The sequence below is a fragment of the Penicillium oxalicum genome, chromosome II (genome assembly GCF_001723175.1).
Source record: "Penicillium oxalicum strain HP7-1 chromosome II, whole genome shotgun sequence".
NCBI lineage: Eukaryota > Fungi > Ascomycota > Eurotiomycetes > Eurotiales > Aspergillaceae > Penicillium > Penicillium oxalicum.
In genome coordinates, this window is record NC_064651.1 from 4,603,473 (window position 1) to 4,622,323 (window position 18,851).

At 51.7% G+C, this 18,851-nt stretch overlaps 5 protein-coding genes across 5 annotated transcripts; 4 read left to right on the forward strand and 1 right to left on the reverse strand.

The window, feature by feature from the left end:
* Positions 1-1,632: 1,632 nt before the first annotated feature.
* Positions 1,633-3,514, forward strand: POX_b03461 (Deoxyribodipyrimidine photo-lyase; the record flags this gene model as incomplete). The annotated part of the gene is made up of 2 exons (XM_050112357.1): positions 1,633-2,846; positions 2,974-3,514. 2 exons carry the CDS (start codon positions 1,633-1,635, stop codon positions 3,512-3,514), a joined length of 1,755 nt encoding a protein of 584 aa, XP_049972703.1.
* Positions 3,515-4,413: 899 nt separating this feature from the next.
* Positions 4,414-7,046, forward strand: POX_b03462 (Arabinanolytic transcriptional activator araR; the record flags this gene model as incomplete). Its single annotated transcript, XM_050112358.1, has 2 exons — positions 4,414-5,696; positions 5,786-7,046. The coding sequence occupies 2 exons, from the start codon at positions 4,414-4,416 to the stop codon at positions 7,044-7,046; spliced, it is 2,544 nt and encodes an 847-aa protein (XP_049972704.1).
* Positions 7,047-8,081: 1,035 nt separating this feature from the next.
* POX_b03463 (uncharacterized protein) lies at positions 8,082-13,630 on the forward strand (the record flags this gene model as incomplete). The annotated part of the gene is made up of 7 exons (XM_050112359.1): positions 8,082-8,406; positions 8,479-8,954; positions 9,019-9,723; positions 9,781-10,121; positions 11,050-11,678; positions 11,746-13,124; positions 13,268-13,630. 7 exons carry the CDS (start codon positions 8,082-8,084, stop codon positions 13,628-13,630), a joined length of 4,218 nt encoding a protein of 1,405 aa, XP_049972705.1.
* An 819-nt stretch (positions 13,631-14,449) lies between these two features.
* POX_b03464 (uncharacterized protein) lies at positions 14,450-15,871 on the forward strand (the record flags this gene model as incomplete). The annotated part of the gene is made up of 6 exons (XM_050112360.1): positions 14,450-14,601; positions 14,654-14,997; positions 15,071-15,227; positions 15,282-15,371; positions 15,432-15,725; positions 15,787-15,871. The coding sequence occupies 6 exons, from the start codon at positions 14,450-14,452 to the stop codon at positions 15,869-15,871; spliced, it is 1,122 nt and encodes a 373-aa protein (XP_049972706.1).
* Positions 15,872-16,756: 885 nt separating this feature from the next.
* On the reverse strand, positions 16,757-18,133 carry POX_b03465 (uncharacterized protein; the record flags this gene model as incomplete). The annotated part of the gene is made up of 5 exons (XM_050112361.1): positions 16,757-17,061; positions 17,126-17,330; positions 17,431-17,667; positions 17,745-17,839; positions 17,908-18,133. 5 exons carry the CDS (start codon positions 18,131-18,133, stop codon positions 16,757-16,759), a joined length of 1,068 nt encoding a protein of 355 aa, XP_049972707.1.
* Between the last annotated feature and the right edge of the window lie 718 nt (positions 18,134-18,851).

The window sequence follows — 18,851 nt, forward strand, 5'->3', positions numbered from 1 at the left end:
ACGTGGAGAAATAATATGCTTAAAGGTGGCAGAAATGACAACAACAACAAAAAAAAAAACAAAACAACTGGTTGAATTGCTATTCCCGCCAAGACGTGAGAACCTTCCAACGGTTGACAGTATCTTCAAGGATGGGAGGCGATCCATTCAGAGCTGTGGTCAAGCTGGTAGTGGTACTCAACAGCGCCGCAGCCCTGGACGGCATCAATAATAATGATGACTTCTCCCTCCACCGTCCATAGCAGGCTGGACGGCATATTGCTCGCCGTTGCAGCCTCAGCAAGGAGCCAAGGAGGAAGACAGCAAAGGCTAGATTGTTTGCGCATCATCGACTCAATTAAAAACCTCGTGGGCTGATTTGTGCCACGGTCTTTGTGTGGTGGCTGTGGCTCGGCCCAGTCGAGTGAAGATCCAGTCAAATGGCGTTCCCTTCATGTTGACGTTCTCCGATGAGCGACGAGCGCCTCCACGATGAGTTGTTGCTGTGTCTTCTGGGGCGAGGTGGTGGGGGTGGGGGTACTGCGGCTGCAGATAACCACAAACAAGCATATACATTAGGGTTGAAGTTGGTAGTTCTCGGATACAAGGATACCTTCCAAGCTCAAGGTGAGTCCCAGTCCAGTGAAATATGCAAAAAAAAGGGGCGGGCGCAGTGACAGGTCCCGTCAGATCTTCGAGGGTTCATCTCTCCTCTGACGCCACTAGTGCTGCAGGGATGAGCTAGCTACACATGGACTACGATCATTCACTGGACAATCTCTGCCGAAATCATTCGCATGAGTGACCGGACAGTTGCACCGGTTTACATCTGCCATATAGCAGAGTCTCACCAAGCTGGCCTAAAGGAGACCGCTAAAAATCATGTCGGGCAGTTCCTTGCTGGCACCTCGGATTCCTCGCCAGCTCCACTGTGTTTAATCAATACTTGATCTACCGCAGGATCCATGGAGGTGGCAGGACACAGCTTCGCAAGTCCATCATATGTTTTAAGCTCTTGAGCTCGGATACCTCGGGGTTGATCAACATTGTTCGGAAAAGAGACCGAATTCTTACGGGAAAATTCCGAGGGTGGAATGAAGACGGGCGCACAAATAACCCATCCCAGGTACAAGGATCACTGTGCTTTGTTCTCGGAGGAAGTGGGACTTCATGAGTGGGCTCTCAAAACACGCCGTGTGCAATATGCACGTCAATGATGGATCTGGCATGGATCTCTCTCCGTCTTTCTCTCTCTCTCCCAGATCAGATCTGGTGGAGATCGCTGGAGTTGTTCCCGGCGATGGGAGCTTGGGCCACACCGACCGAGACTCTGGGTCTCCGATCTCATGACGTCAGGATGCTCGATCGACCCGATCGATGAACGGCGACGCGTTCTCAACACCAATCCTGAATCAACAAAAAGGCTCGGACATCGTTCTGTGGGTGCCAACGCCAGAGCGGAAACGAGAGTGCTACACTTCCACGATCTTCTGGACGCGTGCCATGCGTGTTTCGCGATTTTGTCCTCTTCAAATATCTCATCTGTTCCCCTCTCGATCAGTGCAATTCCGCTCGTGCTCAACTACTCCAACTCTGCGACCTTGTACTTCGTTGACCCCTTCCAGGAGACCCAGAGCTGACTGTCATCCGTCGATGGCCCCGAAGCGCAAGATGTCGAATTCTACTGAGGGCAAGTCATCTCCGCCCGCCCGGGGACAGAAGAAGAGCAAGGCGGTGGATTTGAGCCAACCTCACCCCAACGCCAAATCCACCGAGGAGTTTGGCATTGTTCAGCGGGAATTCTATCCCCCTGAAATGAGCAATGAGCGATGCATGGCCTACAATGACGGCACCCTGGAGCGACCGATTGACCTGCTGGAGAGGACCTGCAAAGACACGGCCGAGTCAAGACGCGCCGCGAAGCCAGGCAAAGCGGTGGTCCACTGGTTCAAGACCGACCTGCGTGTGCAGGATAACCGAGGACTTCATGCCGCGTACGAATTGGCCAAAGAGCACCAGATTCCTTTGATCGGTGTCTACATCGTGTCGCCGCAAGACTGGTCGGCGCACGTGACAAGCCCGGCTCGTGTGGACTTCACTCTCCGCACTTTGCATCTGCTTCAACGAGACCTTGCGAAGCTGGACATTCCGCTTTATATCGAAACCCAGGAGGACCGGAAGAACATCCCAAACCGCATCGTCGAGCTCTGCCAAAATTGGGGTGCGAACCACCTGCGCGCAAACATCGAGTACGAAGTGGATGAGCTCCGGCGAGAGGCCAAGGTCGTCCGTCTCTGCGCTCGAAGCGGGATTGACTTCACTCCTCTGCATGACACCTGCGTGGTCACGCCGGGGGTTCTGTGGACGGGCAGTGGCAAGCAGTATGCTGTTTACACCCCATGGTTCAAGGGGTGGCTGGCCTACCTTAAGGAGAATCCCGATCTTCTGGAGCTTTCGGACAGTCCCCAGTCAAATCCAGCCAGTGCGCGGAAAGAATTTGGCGAACTGTTTGATTGCAAGATCCCTGCGGCACCCCAAAACAAGACGGTGACCCAGGAGGAAGCCAAGCGATTCGCCGGCCTCTTCCCGGCGGGTGAACACGAGGCCAGGAGACGGTTGGAGAAATTCCTGAAGGAAAAGTGTCCCGATTATGCAAGAGATCGCAGCATGCTGACCGGCGAGCCCACCTCGGTCCTGAGCCCCTACTTCGCCTCCGGTGCGTTGAGCGCGCGCACGGCGGTGGTGATGGCCAAGAAAGACAACAAAAACCAACTGGACCGGAATAGTCAAGGACATATGCATTGGATCAGCGAGGTAGCGTGGCGCGACTTTTATCGTCATGTGCTGGTGCATTGGCCTTTCGTCGGGTACGTTGAGCGCCTACGATTTAATCGCCCTGTTTGCACCTTGATTTCACCCACCTTTCCTTTCTCTCTTCAGGATCTCTCAGCCCTCCCCCTCCTCCCCCGCAGATCGACTAACCTTTCCGCCTAGAATGAACAAATGCTTCAAGACCGAGGCTACCAATATTGAGTGGGAGTATGACGAAGAGCAGTTCCAGGCGTGGTGTGACGGCAAGACTGGTTACCCCATTGTGGACGCTGCCATGCGCCAACTCAAGCATTCTGCCTGGCTGTCAAATCGATCGCGCATGGTGGTAGCCTCCTTCTTGTCCAAAGATCTGCTGATCGACTGGCGTCGTGGGGAGCGGCATTTTATGGAGTATTTGGTCGACGGCGACTTCTCGTCCAATCATGGCGGATGGGGCTTTGGCGCCAGCACTGGCGTTGACCCTCAACCGTACTTCCGCATCTTCAATCCTCTTCGACAGAGCGAGAACTTCGATCCAGATGGAGAGTATATTCGAGAGTGGCTGCCTGAATTGCGCGATATCAAGGGCAAAGCCATCCACGACCCATATCATCGAGGAGCCGGCCCGATCGCGCAAAAGAACGGATATCCCAAGCAGATCGTGGATCACTTTGCCAGTCGAGATCGAGCTCTGGCCCGATACAAGGCCGCTCTGCAGAAGTAGAAGCGCCTGGTGTTGGTGTGCATCCTCGGAGCCTCGGAACTTGCAGCCGCACGTTGACGTGAGACAGACCGCACGGCTGGAGAATTTGACTTGAACAACTCCTGCGGTTGGGCAGTCCGCAAGTGGGCCACTAGGGGGGGGGCACCGTTTCAGAACTGAATTGGTTGGAAAAACGCACCCGGTCACGAGGGTCACGAGGTGCGGACGCAACAGTTCCGCGGTCGGTCGTTGAATCGGAGCACGTCTGGCTTTCTCTGTTGCCCGGCGACTTGTACTTTTAGAGCATCTGGTCCGCAGTTCTTTTCCGATTTAATAGACCCTTTTAATCATGATCTCTCGGAGAGATGGTTGGCATTGCACTGCATCTATCATGGAGCTCCTCTGCGGTGGGAAATCCGCCGCACTCGAACCGCACTCAATCTGCATGTTCCTGTCTAGCTGAATCGAAATTCCAAAGATCGGCCGAATTGATCTCCACGTTCGCCGCTTCTGTGGCACGGCTGTGCGTTCCCCGCGTTGTTTGTCTGGACCTCTTTTTTTTTCTGTTATTCCCCACTCCAATTTGTGTTCAGTCCATCGAGAAAGTTTAAGCGATTAGGCACTCGTCCAGTATTACTACCTTCATAAACTCTCGCCACGCCTTCGCTTCCTGGCCTATTCTCCGTCTCTTCACCAGTTTTCCAATTCTCTCCGCCGAGACATTCTTCCCTCCGGAGCATCGTCTCTTTTCGACGAGGGATTGCGCTCTGTCCTTTCCGCCAAGCGGCATTTCTGGTCCGCATCGAGAACCTCGGGTTTTCCCCCTCACCTCACCTCACCTCCTACCCGATCTCCACTTGTTGAGCTCCCGACAGCAATCCTCCACCATCGCCAATGTCGGCGTGAGATCCATCTGCCCCATGGATTCCCAACAGGGGGACCCTGATATACCACCTTCCGGAGGCCCTGGTCCAGTTGACCTTCCAAACGGCAAGCGCCGCTGGCGGCGCAACCGAGTGGCATGCGACGCATGCCATGTCCGTCGAGTGCGGTGCGACCGCGCTTTCCCATGCTCTCGGTGTCTGCGGAGTGATACGAATTGTGAGTTCACCCGCGAGCGACGCAAGCGCGGACGCATCGCCCGTGCCAAGCTCGTCCATGGCTCGACTGAATCAGCCTTGGAGGAAGCGATCGTGGACTCGCAGTTCGGGCCAAGAAGAGATTCTCAGGAACAGAAGCCGCTGGCGCCTCATGATATTTCGCCTCGACAGCTCCAGAGCTCACCCGAGTCAACTGTTCACCAGCAGTCACCTCAAACCAACGAGATCAGTCTCTCTGCGGCTAGCGTGAACGGTGGCCCACAAGTTGCTGCCGACGGCGCACTCTCCCAGCAGCCCCCGTTAGCTCCCGCCCCCCCGCCGCCGGCCGCCCGACCGGAGGGCAATGCTACGGAAGAATGGCTCTCGAACGCAAACTTATCGCCAGAGTCGTATGATATCCTGGGAGGGATTCACGGGGGCGATGGGCCCCTGCCGCGGTTGTGGGACATCTGGACTCCCGGCGATTTGGCGGGGCCGCACCCGCACAGGCGTTCGACGCAGATCGCCCCGGTACCTGCACCGTCTCATGCGGGCCAGGGGCCTTCGACGAGCAAGCGACCGGGGGTGAAATACCCCGTTCTGGAGCCCATCATGCCTTATCTGGAGTCAAATCTCCCACGCCGCCTCGTATGTGATCTGCTCGAGCTTTATTTCACCAGCTCGTTTTCCACACACATGCACCCAGTGTGTCACCATATCCACTGCTATGTCTTGCGGAAAGCTTCATTTCTCAGTCCCGATCGTCCCCGCCCGAGCAGTCCGGCCCTGTTGGCGAGTATGCTCTGGGTGGCTGCTGTTGACGATCGGGCATTTTCACTATCCATCTCGCCTCTTCAGCGGCGGAAGATCTGTCAATTCTTGTGTGCATTGACAATCCGTCTGCTGCGGCCGTTGATCCATGTGTCCTTTAAAGATCAAGAATCCACTGAAAATCCGCACGCGGCTCAAGACTACTCGGCGTCCGCCGCACATCACCCGTTCGAAGGTTCTGGAGACGACAAGGGCCTGGTCGGTCCCGCAGGGTGCCTGGACGACGTGATCACATATATCCATGTTGCATCCATTATCTCCTCCAGTGAACAGAAAGCTGCGAGTATGCGCTGGTGAGTTACCCACGTCCCCGCATCTGACAAGGGTTTGATCATGTCTGGGCTGGCCTTTTGGAGCTGACCCATCAACTTTCCTCTATCAGGTGGCATGCAGCCTTTACCATGGCTCGAGAACTAAAGTTGAACCAAGAAATTGAAGTGATGCCTAACATCGATAATCAAACGGATGGATCCAGTCCCTCATTTGGCTATCCTCTCGGGGGATGGGCGAGCTCGCCGGAAGGCCCAGTTTTCGACTACTCAAACCCCTCTCGCCCAAGCTTGAATTGCGTTTGCGAGGAGTCTCATAACCCGGGACGTAGTCCGCCGGTCACCGAAGAGCACCGCGAGGAGCGCCGACGGACCTGGTGGTTACTGTACATCATGGACCGTCATCTCGCACTCTGCTACAACCGTCCGCTAGCCCTGTTGGATGCTGAGAGCGAAGACCTGTTGCTTCCACTCGACGAAGCTGCATGGCAAGCGGGCAACATCCATACCAACAGCCCTCGTGCGGACGGGCCACAGTGCGTCCGATCGGGAAGCCGCAACAAGCGTCGGGTGTTTCCGAATTTCATCTGTCACGACCCGTCCATCCTGGGGTTTTTCTTGCCGCTCATGACCATCACGGGAGAATTGATTGACCTGAACCAAGCGCGAAATCATCCGACCCTCGGGCTTCGCCTCCAAGGGAAGGAGGCGTGGGAGGTGCATGTGTCCGAGGTTCTTCGCCAGCTGGAAGTCTACAAGGCTAGCTTGACCACATTTGCTACCGCTGACCCGGACCCCGCGTTTTTGAACCAGTGTGCGGGTACCGATCAGCAATCGGATGCATCTTTGTCACAAGCCTACTCATGGCATCGTCAGACTGTGATTGCGTATTCATCCTATCTGGTGCACGTCCTACATATTCTCCTTGTTGGCAAATGGGACCCTGTCTCCCTCATCGAGGACAAGGACTTTTGGACCTCGTCTCCTGCTTTTGCCTCGACGATCTCGCACGCTTTGGAGGCGGCTGACGCCGTCCAGCAGATCCTTCGATTTGATCCGGATATCAGCTTCATGCCGTACTTTTTCGGTATCCAGCTGCTGCAGGGCAGCTTTCTCTTGCTTCTGATCGTTGAGCGCCTTCAAAAGGAGGCTGGAGATGGTATTCTCAATGCTTGCGAGACGATGATCCGTGCAACTGAATCCTGCGTGGTCACTCTCAACACAGAATACCAACGCAGCTTCCGACAGGTTATGCGAAGTGCGGTGGCTCAGGCGCGCGGCCGGCCCGTCAACCCAAGCGAGATTCGACACCGCCGGAAGGCTGTGCTGGCATTGTATCGCTGGACGCGTAAGGGAACCGGCCTTGCGCTCTAGGGACCTACAGGCCAATGTGTGCCTCATGGCCGGGTGACTGCCTCCTCTTTGACGTCGTTGCTGTCCGGTCTGACATCCCGTCCTGGGCGGTCGAATGGATCATCAAGCTCAAATTCATGAATATATGCGATACGTACCGTACCACCTTTTGTACATAGATAAGCTTTCCAGCTGCAATATCGGGATGAAAATTCCTCCGCAGTTCGACTAATTTACTTTTCTGCCCATGAACAGCCCCATTCACAGAGATAAGCAGAACTGCCGAATCCTCCACTAATAGTCGGAGGGCGTGAACATTGTGCACTTAACTCGAGGACCAGCTAACATGAACATTTATAAGCTGTGGATCGACGCCTTACCCAATGTATCATACCCGCCCCTCATCTGCGGGATGGTACAATTTGGAAGATTATTGCGTACGGAGCACGCCATCTGATGGGCGGTTGATGGCAGACCGGGTCCACTCATCGTGTGTGTTGTGACAATGCACGGATGAGTGTAGATTGCTCGGGAAAGCTAGCTTGCTGACAAGCTTGGCAAATTCATTCCCCTCCGAAGCGTCTTCAGCGGTCCTCGCCATAACTTTCAGCCATGGTATCATCAAGACCGCACACTAGAGGCTGCACCAAGTTGCGCGTCTTGCATCCGGCCAGTTCGACGGCTGTAAGCGAGTATAGCACCGGCAATCAGGCGCAAGCTCGTTTGGAGGTTGCCGGTAGAAAGTGGGGAGACGATCTGGATCAAGCGGAAAAGGTCAACACGTATAAAATGAGAACGTGACACTTCATGGCCTACAAAGGATATGCAGAGATCGATGCTTGTGAATTAAAAGATTCGAGCCTCCGCCGAAATGTGAGTGCCAATGCCCCAAAAGCGTCCAAGATACCTCGGTGCTGATCAATGATCGGTGATTAGTGAATACGACAAAATCTCCTTGGGGGTTTCATCAATTCTTTTCCGCTGAGGACCCCTCTTCTAGGGAGTGGTAGAGATTGCTCTGTTTGTGGAGTCGTTGTCGTTTCCACGAATTCCGCGATGGTGCTTGCTCAGGTTGCTGGCCTTGCGGCCTCTCTCGGTTTTCTGGGATCTCACTCTCTAAGTAGCCCCGATTCGGTACTACAAACAGGCTCCCTAGTCTCGCCAAAGCCGCCGAATTTCCTATTCATACTCACAGACGACCAAGACCTTCAACTGGAGTCAATGTCCTACATGCCTTTAGTGAAGCAGCATCTCGGCGACAAGGGAACCTCATTCCTGAATCATTTTGTCACCACGGCAATATGTTGTCCCTCTCGTGTCAGCTTATGGACCGGCCGCCACGCACATAATACAAACGTTACCGACGTGAATCCGCCTTATGGTGAGAAATTGGCCCTGGGAAATGACCAATGATCAGGAATCAGTGCTGACCGTATCCCGGGACGAAAATTAGGAGGTTATCCCAAATTTGTGGACCGAGGGTTCAACGACAACTTTTTGCCGGTTTGGCTTCAACAGGCAGGCTACGACACTTATTACACAGGCAAACTCTTCAATTCACACACGGTGGAGAACTATCATAGCCCGTATGTGAACGGCTTCAACGGATCCGACTTTCTGTTGGATCCGTACACTTATTCCTATCTGAATTCTACGTATCAACGACAACGGGAGGCCCCTGTGAGCTACGAAGGACGGCATACGACAGACGTCATCAAAGAGAAAGCGCTGGGCTTCCTTGACGATGCGCTGAATGGTGATCGTCCGTTTTTTGTCACAGTCGCTCCTATTGCACCTCACTCGAATCTCGACCCCCAGAATCTACGAAGCGGCAAGGTGGTCATGACTGCCCCTGTTCCTCTAGATCGCCACAAGCATCTTTTTGAAGGTACTCAGGTGCCTCGAACCCCCAATTTCAACCCTGATACAGTATGAGGAATGCCCACGTTCTGACCGAGAAGAATCCGACTCAAGCTGACAAAGTTCATAACAGCCCAGTGGCGTCGGTTGGGTACGCAATCTCGATCGACAAAATCAAACAGAAATTGACTATGATGACGAGTTCTACCGTGCGCGCCTACGTGCTCTGCAGGGCGTTGATGAGCTCGTGGACTCTCTAGTCGCCCGACTAGAGAAAAGTGAAAAGCTGGACGACACCTACATTATTTATACGTCAGACAATGGATTTCATATCGGCCAACATCGTTTACCACCGGGAAAGACATGTGGATTCGAGGAGGATATTCGCGTACCATTGATCATTCGAGGACCAGGAGTTCTCGAGGGAAATATCGAACAGGCAGTCACAACACATATTGATTTTGCCCCAACCATATTCAAGTTAGCGGGCGTCACACCACGGGAAGACTTTGACGGCACGGCGATCCCCGTCCTGTTTGAACAAGGGGATGTTCGCCACGAACACGTCACGGTGGAATTTTGGGGGACGGCGGTGATAGAAGGCATATATGGAGGCATCGGTGAGTATTATAGATCTCGTGGTGACCGATTGACCCCACGATGGCTGCCCACGCGAATTCACGCGACTCAGATTGATGCTGAAGCTTTCACACTAGGCCCTGACGGCTCAGCCAGTATTCCAAACAACACCTACAAGGCTATTCGTGTGCTTTCTAAAGATTACAACTTGTATTACTCCGTTTGGTGTAGCAACGAGCACGAGCTCTATGACCTATCGGTATGTGAATTTCTTTTCAAAGAGCAGTATTGAGGATTGCACTGACTTCCCGGCCAGACTGATCCCTACCAGATGAAAAATTTATATCCGGCCAGGACACAGACTAATGGGCCACGGATTCTTGGGCGCAGCCTGGACCAGGTAGTCCGCCGCTTAGATACTTTGCTTCTGCTCACCAAGTCCTGTCAAGGCAAAACATGTATCGATCCTTGGAAGGTGCTTCATGGCAATGGGCAGGTGAAAACCCTTCGTGATGCTATGAGCGAAAGTTACGACCGGTTCTACGCCAAACAACCTTTAGTGTCGTTCTCCCGATGTGATCTTGGATACGTGATTGATGGCGAGGGCCCACAAAGACCGCTTCTGACACGCCACGGGATTGAATGGGATGCGTGGGTGTAAGTAGAGGAGACCCGCCTGTGCTTGGTCTTGACTTTACAAGTGTGACCATCTGCCACAGCAAGATACCAAAGAGCCTTTTGCATTAGAACACATCGAGGATTCTGTATGAAGGGCTCGAATTTGAATTTGCTGTCTCTGCTGCATACTCTCAACTGTGACGGGACCAATCTACCAAATCTATCCCGCAAAAGGTGTGAGGCCGGGAGAAGTTGTCAAAATCTTCTGTTCATTGAAATCGCCCAGGATATGGAATATGCCGGGTTATCTTGGAGAACTGGGTGGGTCTGAAGAAATGTTTCAAAGAGACGGGCGGCAATGAAAGTCCCTTCTTCCACGAGGTCGTCGAACATGATGATGAGCAACCAGCGTTGCAATTTCCACACCATCCGAAACGTAATTCAATTTTGGCCTACTCATGACCTTATTCGCTAGCAGAATGTAGAATGGGATCCAGCGAAATGGCTACCCCTTTTTGGTTGCTGCTCCCTGGAATCCCTCAGCTTGATCTCAGGCCAGGCATTGGTGGAAATTTAGCTCCCGGGATGCTTTCCGTGATGGAAGCCTAATCCTAATTCTCTCGGCAAAAGCTTCGACTATGCGGGGGTAAAACTCCAACCGGGGCGTAGGCCATTAACTGATTGATGGAAATCTTGCCGCAGATTATTTCAGAGCATGCGCCGTTAACCTGCAAATTACCTGCATGATTCGATTGGGACAAAACCGAGCATGAGGGTTATCGATCGTGCGGAGGAGTCTCTCGGACCCTGGACGAAGAGAATTCAGGATGCAAAGGCTGTTTTAGACTTGACGTTGCCACTTTGACCGCGGGCTCAACCCGTGATGCTGGCATTATAAATCATCGCCTCAGCAGTCAAGATCTACCCGAGAATCATTTCGGACTCTGCTACTTCGCCTGGCTCTCAGAACCGGAAGCGACTATCATCGCCTGAAGGGAGATGCCCCGTTCGTACACAAAATGAAAACGCCACTCTGTATTTTTCTTGCGGCGCTATCTGCTGTATCGCATGCACTTCCAGGGCTCGCGCATGAGGCTGTTGAAGAACGTACAGTCTGTTCCGGTGCATCTGCCCGGACAGTGCCTGCGAAACATGCAGTAGTCGTCGACAACAGTGCGCGGCCGTTCCCCGGATCTTATAACACGGTCCAGGCAGGCGTCGACGCTCTTAGCAAGACGGCCAGTATTCCACAAACGCTATTTATTTTCCCTGGTACATACAACGAGCAAGTGTATATTCCACGCCTCGCCTCCAACCTTACAGTCCAGGGATATACATGCAATGCCAAGAGCTATCAACATAACACAGCGACTATCACCTACAATCTTGCGCTCATCAACACGACCAGTGATGATCTGACAGCGACTTTGCGCCAATGGAATCCAAACACGAAGATCTACAACCTGAATGTTGTTAACACCTTCGGTCACATTCCCAAGAACGGTCAAAATCTCGCGGTGTCAGCGGAAACCGGTCATCAGGGGTACTACGGCTGCCAGCTGATAGGTTATCAGGATACTTTACTCGCTGAAACTGGTACGTAGGCAGAGGAAGACCAAATGACCTTTCTATAGTTCGCAAACTAATGCCCCATACTATCCAGGTACTCAACTTTATGCGAAGAGCCTGATTGTGGGCGCTGTTGACTTTATCTTTGGGCAAACGGCTTTGGCGTGGTTCGAGAACATTGACATTCGAACCATCGCACCGGGGTGCATCACAGCCTCCGGCCGCAGCAGCGCAGACAATCCATCCTGGTATGTGATCAGCCGCTCAACGATCACGGGTATCAACGATACAATTGCAGCTGGAACAAACTACTTGGGCCGACCGTGGCGCTCTTTCGCCCGCGTGGTTTTCCAAGATTCCTACCTCGGCGATATCATCGATCCATCGGGATGGGAGCGATGGTCCACGAGTACTCCTAACACCGAGGATGTGACATTTGCCGAATTCAACAATCGTGGACCTGGATCTGTGAGAGAAGAAGGGCCTCGAGCCAACTTTAGTGAACAACTTTCCAGTCCCATTCCTATTCGGTCTATTCTGGGCGAGAGATTTGAAGACGAGTGGTGGGTAGACACCGATTACCTTGAGCCCAGCGACCTGAAAACCACAAAGTCGAAACCAAGCGCTTCAACCTACTCAAGAACGACTGCAAATTCTGAATATACAACAATCACAACTTCCCTAGTCATTTCAAGCCCCTTGACAACCGTAGCGGCAACCCTATCGCCTACCGCTGCGCCTACGCCCTCATCTTCACCCGCATCATCGAGCCCTTCCGCCTCATCAAGTACCAACTGTACTTGCACTGAATATGCACAGATCTCGGCGGCCGTGAAATCCTGCACTGAAATTGTTTTGTCAAACATCGCCGTCCCCGATGGATCTGCCGTCGACCTCTCTGGACTTCGGGCAGGATCGACTGTGAGATTTGATGGACTGACGACTTTTGGCTTTACCAACTCTTCCAGTTTCAACCCGATAACTATCAGTGGGTCCGGCATTACAGTGACGGCAAACCCTGGAGCCATCATTGACGGTAATGGGCAAGCTTACTGGGATGGCCAGGGTTCAAACGGCGGTGTGCCCAAGCCCGACCATTTTATTGTGGTGAAGAAGGTGACTGGGAACTCGATCATTGAGAAATTACATATTCAGAACTGGCCGGTCCATCTCTTCACCATTAGCAGTTGTTCGGACCTCGTCTTCCAGGACCTGGTACTGAATAACACTGCCGGCGATGCGCCAAACGCCAGAAGTGGAAGCCTGCCAGCAGCACACAATTCGGATGGCTTTGACGTCAGCAGTTCAAACAACATTGTCATCCGGCGCAGTGTTGTGTTCAATCAAGATGACTGTGTAGCCGTGACCAGTGGTAACAACATGACGATATCCGAGCTGGAATGCCATGGCGGACACGGCCTTTCTATTGGCTCAGTCGGGCTGAAATCCAATAATAATGTGACAAACATCAAGGTAAAGGCCGTCTTCGATCCAGGGGGGCTATCCAGTCACCCCACCTTTCCTTTATCTGGCGTGCAGATCGCTCCATGAGGCTGCACGTTTACGTCGGTGCAGGATTGAACTTTTGCTAACCCAAAATTATTGACTACAAATAGTTTACTGACTCATCCGTCCATGATTCTTCGAATGGTTGTCGCATCAAGACCAACTATAACGCGACGGGATACGTTGCTAACATCACCTTTTCCGATATTTCGCTTCATGGGATTACTACTTATGGAATCGATGTGCAACAAGACTACCTCAACGGTGGGCCGACCGGGAACCCGTCGAATGGGGTGATCATTGAAAACCTCTTGTTCGAGAACGTGACCGGCACAGCCACCTCAGCTGCACAGGATTACTATGTCCTTTGTGGAGAGGGCTCGTGCTCTGAGCTTGTTTTTGATGGTGTCTCGATCGAGGGAGGATCTGTGGCCAGCAGTTGCAACTTTCCTGTGACTGGATGCCCGTCTTGATTGACAGCCGAGATGCATGAGTGCTCCAGCCTGTAAACCTACCTAGGCCGTCTTTCCATGTTTCACAAATTTCAATAAATTTTTTTATTTCGATCGTTCGGTCTGCCGGCAATACAGCTAAATATGCAGTTGCATATGAGTGACGTGGCGGCTTAGAGCTTAGAGCTGCATCCTGTCGCTGTGGATGGCACTCCAGGTAGGTTTAGACAATCAACCATGTCGGAGAACCGGATATCATTCATGCGCACTGCAATATTAGAACTGGAGAGTCTTTCAATGCTCTTGAGTTGATGTTTCACACAAGAATTGAGCCAGACGCTACCGTGGACAATGATTTTAGCTTCACTCGCTGAAATTGTCACTGCGCAAGCACCTCGAATTGCTCGGCTGAAAAGACTTTGAGATAGTCGAGAGGAACGTGCGGAATGATGTTGATCTTGATTTCTCAATGCATCGCAGCGCAATGCAATGGTTGAAATTTCCAGATGATCACTTCGAGTACATCAACTCAAAATGTCAGTGTATCCAATGACCAGAAAAAAATAATGGATGCTGATAATTTGATTGGCTATGCAAGGAGGAGAAACTGAACCCGTATTCAGGCTTATCATGCACGCATTCTAATCGGAGAGCCTGCCAGGCTGCCTAACCGACCACCGTGCGATTTTATGACGCAAAAGTGTCGCGATCTGTGATCAGCGTGAGGATGAATACTTGTAAGGTTGATCATAAGAAGGCTTGAATACCGTGAATTTCAACATCAACTATCAATTTTCTGATCTCCATTTTTCCGATTCGGCACTGCGACACGAGGTGAAAATGACAGTCACACATACTGAGAACGCTTTGGAAGCCATACAGGGTCAAACTTTTGTGATACCCAGCTTTCTGGCTCTCTTTGGTGAGATGTCATCTCCACTTCATGGCGGCTACGCTTGTCTTCGCCGGTCGATAGATGAGCTCATTCCACGGTACAATTCCAGTCCACAATTATTCTAGTGCATATTCACTGATAATTCATAGATTCTTTCCCAACGAAAAGAGCGGAAAGCAAGCTCAAAAGATTCAAAGGTCCGACTTTGCGTTACTTGGTTGTCTTTGGTGGCCGAACGTTGATCTGGATGCTCTACGATTGTTGACTCACCTTGCACTATGGTACTTAGTGTGGGATGATGAGATGGAGTCAAAGTATTTGGGTGTTGAAGGCGATCTTACCGCGGCCGACAAGTTTCGTTCTCAGACGAGGACGGTGATTGCTATGAGCCTAGGCCTCGCCGATGAAGATAGAGCGATCATAGAAGGCGCTCCACATTTGATCCAGCAATTTTATCCGCTTGGCGGAAGGATAAGATCGCAGATCAGTCAAGGTCAGTCACAGGTTTGAGTGGCGTTGTTTCCTGCCTATCTAGCAGTCAATGGCATCAGTCTTACTCGATATAGGGAATCTTGTCCTTCTCCTAGAGATGGTCGATAACATTCTCGACGACTCTAAGAAGGAGCAGCACTTCGTTGTGACGAGGAATATACCCTCTATCGAACAGTACTGGGACTATCGCACAGGAACGAATTTGATGGAGGCTTTGTACCCTGTCACGTCGTTAGTTTTCATATTTTCACCACCGAGAATGTCCTCCCACTAACTGCGATTAAGACTGGCCATCAGTTACGAGTTGACCGTAGAGGAAATGAGAAATCCACTGTTGCGTGAGTACTGGGAGCAAATAAACAAGACAATTGCCTTGTAAGCTTGCCAGGATTTCAAAGAAAGCCGCTCAACTCTGTGCTGACAGCCATTTTTTAGAATCAATGACATTTTGTCGTTCAAGAAAGAAATTGTGCGTCAATCCGACCATATTGCCATTAGTGTGCTCACTTCTCAGGAACAGGAAAAAAAAGAGACTCTGAATCTCGTCTTTCTGAAATACTTGGAGCTGGGATGCCTACAGAGTGCCATTGACTCCACAGTTGGGATGCTCATCAATTCAGTAGGGGAGATGCGACGCCTCAAATCCAAAGTCCTCTTGGGCACTGAGCCGCACGTACATCGACTCATAGAAACATGGGACCTGTATGCCGTAGGGTTTCTTCACTGGAGGTATGCAGATTCTCTGAGGACATATTGGCGAAAAAATTCCTTTAGGCTGACCCTCACGTAGTCTTATTACCATCCGCTACGGCCTGGACACATTTCTACAAGAAGACGGCACATTTATTGTCTCTTTGAGCGAAACCTTTGACTAAAAGGCAGAACGATGATTCAACAGTCATTCAACATGACTCAGATCATAAGACCGACAATCAAGCTTGCGGTATTTCTGCCTCAGTATGGCCATTTCTCTCAGATCGTCAGGGTGACAACTGCTTGTACAGGAAAGGAACGAATTAATTCCGACCTCTACTGCCGATAGTCTCCAGCTTGAACACACTTCACTTCACCTCATTTTTCAGTACTCAGGTCTTCGTGATTTGATTATTCCTATGCCACATACTCTTTTTGCGTGAATCATTGGGTTTTGGCTGTTCTCATGATCCCCTTTACCTGTCTTGTTTGCATCTTCCTGATGAGCAGTAAGAGGTTTCCAAAGTCAAATTCAGCATTCAATAAATTGATAGTTAATTCCTATCACCCAACTTCAATGCACTAAGATTAAAATTGATCTCGACAACTGTAAGATGCTAAACATCTCCTTTGCACTAGCTGGTATGTATATTTGCTGTATAGATGGGCCAGGACGATGGAAGTATGTTTAGTACCTAGTTGCGATCTTTCATGACTTTGCAAACTTCTAATGACACCACCCTACGAGTGACAGACGCCCAGCAGTGATATGCAAATAGTTCAATGAGGAGCTGCTTGAGGTATGTGTGAGGATTTAAGATTCATATACAATTATAAGGTCATAACAGGCCGTTGTCACATATTCACAACATCTCAAAAGGTATTGAAAGAACGCCCGGGGATGTCCATATCACCTCCGACAGTTCCGGGCACAAACAAGAACTTTGGCTGGCGGATGAAAACAGGGAGATCTGACAAAAGAAGGTGGAAATCTGGCGATCTGCAATCCCAGGGGATTTAGTGCTACCCCTGCCGAGCTGCCGCAGCTTCCAGGTACTTATGAGGTCTCAAAGTCCTAGTGCCTCGCGTCTGCTCTTGCTGGACAGGTCCAAGTAAGGCGCCTCTCCAAGAGAGGCAACCCGGTCACCAGCCCGCGCTTCAGCATAGTCGTATGTGGCACAGTGCCACATGCTTCGGTTGTCCCAGATCGCCAGGTCGTTCTTTCGCCACTTGAAGCGGACCTGAGCGTCGTGGTTCTGGGTCACAAGGTTGAAAAGGTAGCCAAGAAGCATGTCCGATTCATCCTTAGTCACACCATTGATACGCTTGGTGAAGCCCTTGTTCACATAAACAGACTTCCAGCCAGTCACAGCTTGAGACATGGTTAGTTTGATTGATACAATCAAGGGAGCAAAGACAGCGATGCTGCCACTTACGATTCGTTCGGATCACGGGGTGGACAGCCTGGAGGTTTTCACCAAGATTCAAGGGGGAGCCTCGGGCTTCCTTTCGAATCGGGTTTCCAAGACGTCTTGCCTCGTCGTGAAAGAAGTTCGCGTCATGGGTGGCCGTCAAGCCTTCCAGGAAAGTCTGCATACTGGGAGACAAGCGATCGTAAATTTCGTAGCCCGAGGCCCATAGCTATCAATTGTTAGCTTCAGGCTCGGTGGACTAGCAAGCTCTCATCAGGGCCGCAGCATATCACAAAATCTGGTAGGGGTGGGAGTATTTTAGTACGTACTGTGTCGCCACCAGTTGGGGGAAGCGTGTGAATCTTAAGCATGGCATAGTCGGATGGCACCGCTTCAAATGAGATATCCGTGTGCCAGCCGGCACTGGCAAAGCGGCTGACATCACTGAGCTGGTGAGTGAGACCACCACCCTTCTTTTGCTTCTCGCTGCTAATCACACTGATCTGGTCACCGAGCTCACTGCCCTCTTCGGTCAACGGATGGACATGTAGACCAGATGATTCAGGCTGTGTTCAATGTTAGCCCCTCATCTTTCATTCAGACATTGGGTGCAAGCCCGGATGTAGGGAAAGAAAGCGCATACACATCCAGCAGCTTCGGTCAAGCGCAGACAGAACTGCTTCATCTGTTCAGGTGTGACCTCCTGGTCGCGGAGGAAAACCACCCCTCGCTGGGAGACTGGTGGCAGAGGTGTTTGAATTAGCACTGATCATTTTTCATGATCACTCACGAATGATAAATCTTACTGGTGCATGCGAGGTCCCTGATCACGGCATCTTCCGCAGTAAGAAGCTCTGTCACCTGAAGGCCTTCAAACTCGCGGCCGATGACCGGGGTCACGTCTGCATAGGTGTACTTCTCCAGCGAGCCTGAGTAGACCAGTGGCTTGAGGCATCGCGTCTGTGCCTCAGGGTGACCGCCCCGAATGCTGGGTCCGGGGTTGCTTGGCGAGTCTACCTGTACAGATGGCATGTTTGGTTCTTGTTTTCAGTGAGCTGTGGCAGAAGACGATCGAGTGGCAAGAAATCAGGTAGATTGCTGCTGCCGTTGCGGTTGGCGATGGTGATCTTGAGGTGCTCAAATGGCGAGATTCGTCTTCGATCCACTGGATGTCGTGCTTGACCCTTATCTCGTTCGATGATCACATAGCGCGGGCATCTGCTTTGCATTTATCCACCTTCGACCTCATGCTTTGCCCCGCGTTGGCACGGTGGAAGCCGATGCCGCCGGGGAGGGTCACAGAGCAAGCGGATGCCGCGCCGGTGGGTTTGCCCCGCCGTTTCGGGTCTCCCACCACGTTTCTTTCGTTTTCTTGGCTCCGGCGCGAACCCAATGGCACGGCTCCGGAGAAATTCTCGGAGTCAAGCTCGGCGACACTTCCCACGTTGGTGACTCGAAGTGTGGATGCATGGATTCGCCCGCCGTCGAGGAAGTCTGGGCCGAGGCAAACGGGAGGAGTTGTGGAGGATCAGAACCATCAGCTGGCCGCAAAGAAGGTGTCACAACGTTACCTAACCTTGCAATTACACCATGATGGCTCGGTTTGACTTCAAATGGGGCTTCTTTTTTTTTTTCTTTGATTTTTCTTGATCTTTCCAGGCCGGGTGTTTTTTTAGGAGCTACTATCATGCTGAACGCCGCAATGTACATTCCGAGGATCCACCGTCTGAAAGATTGCAGGTGCGCAGGT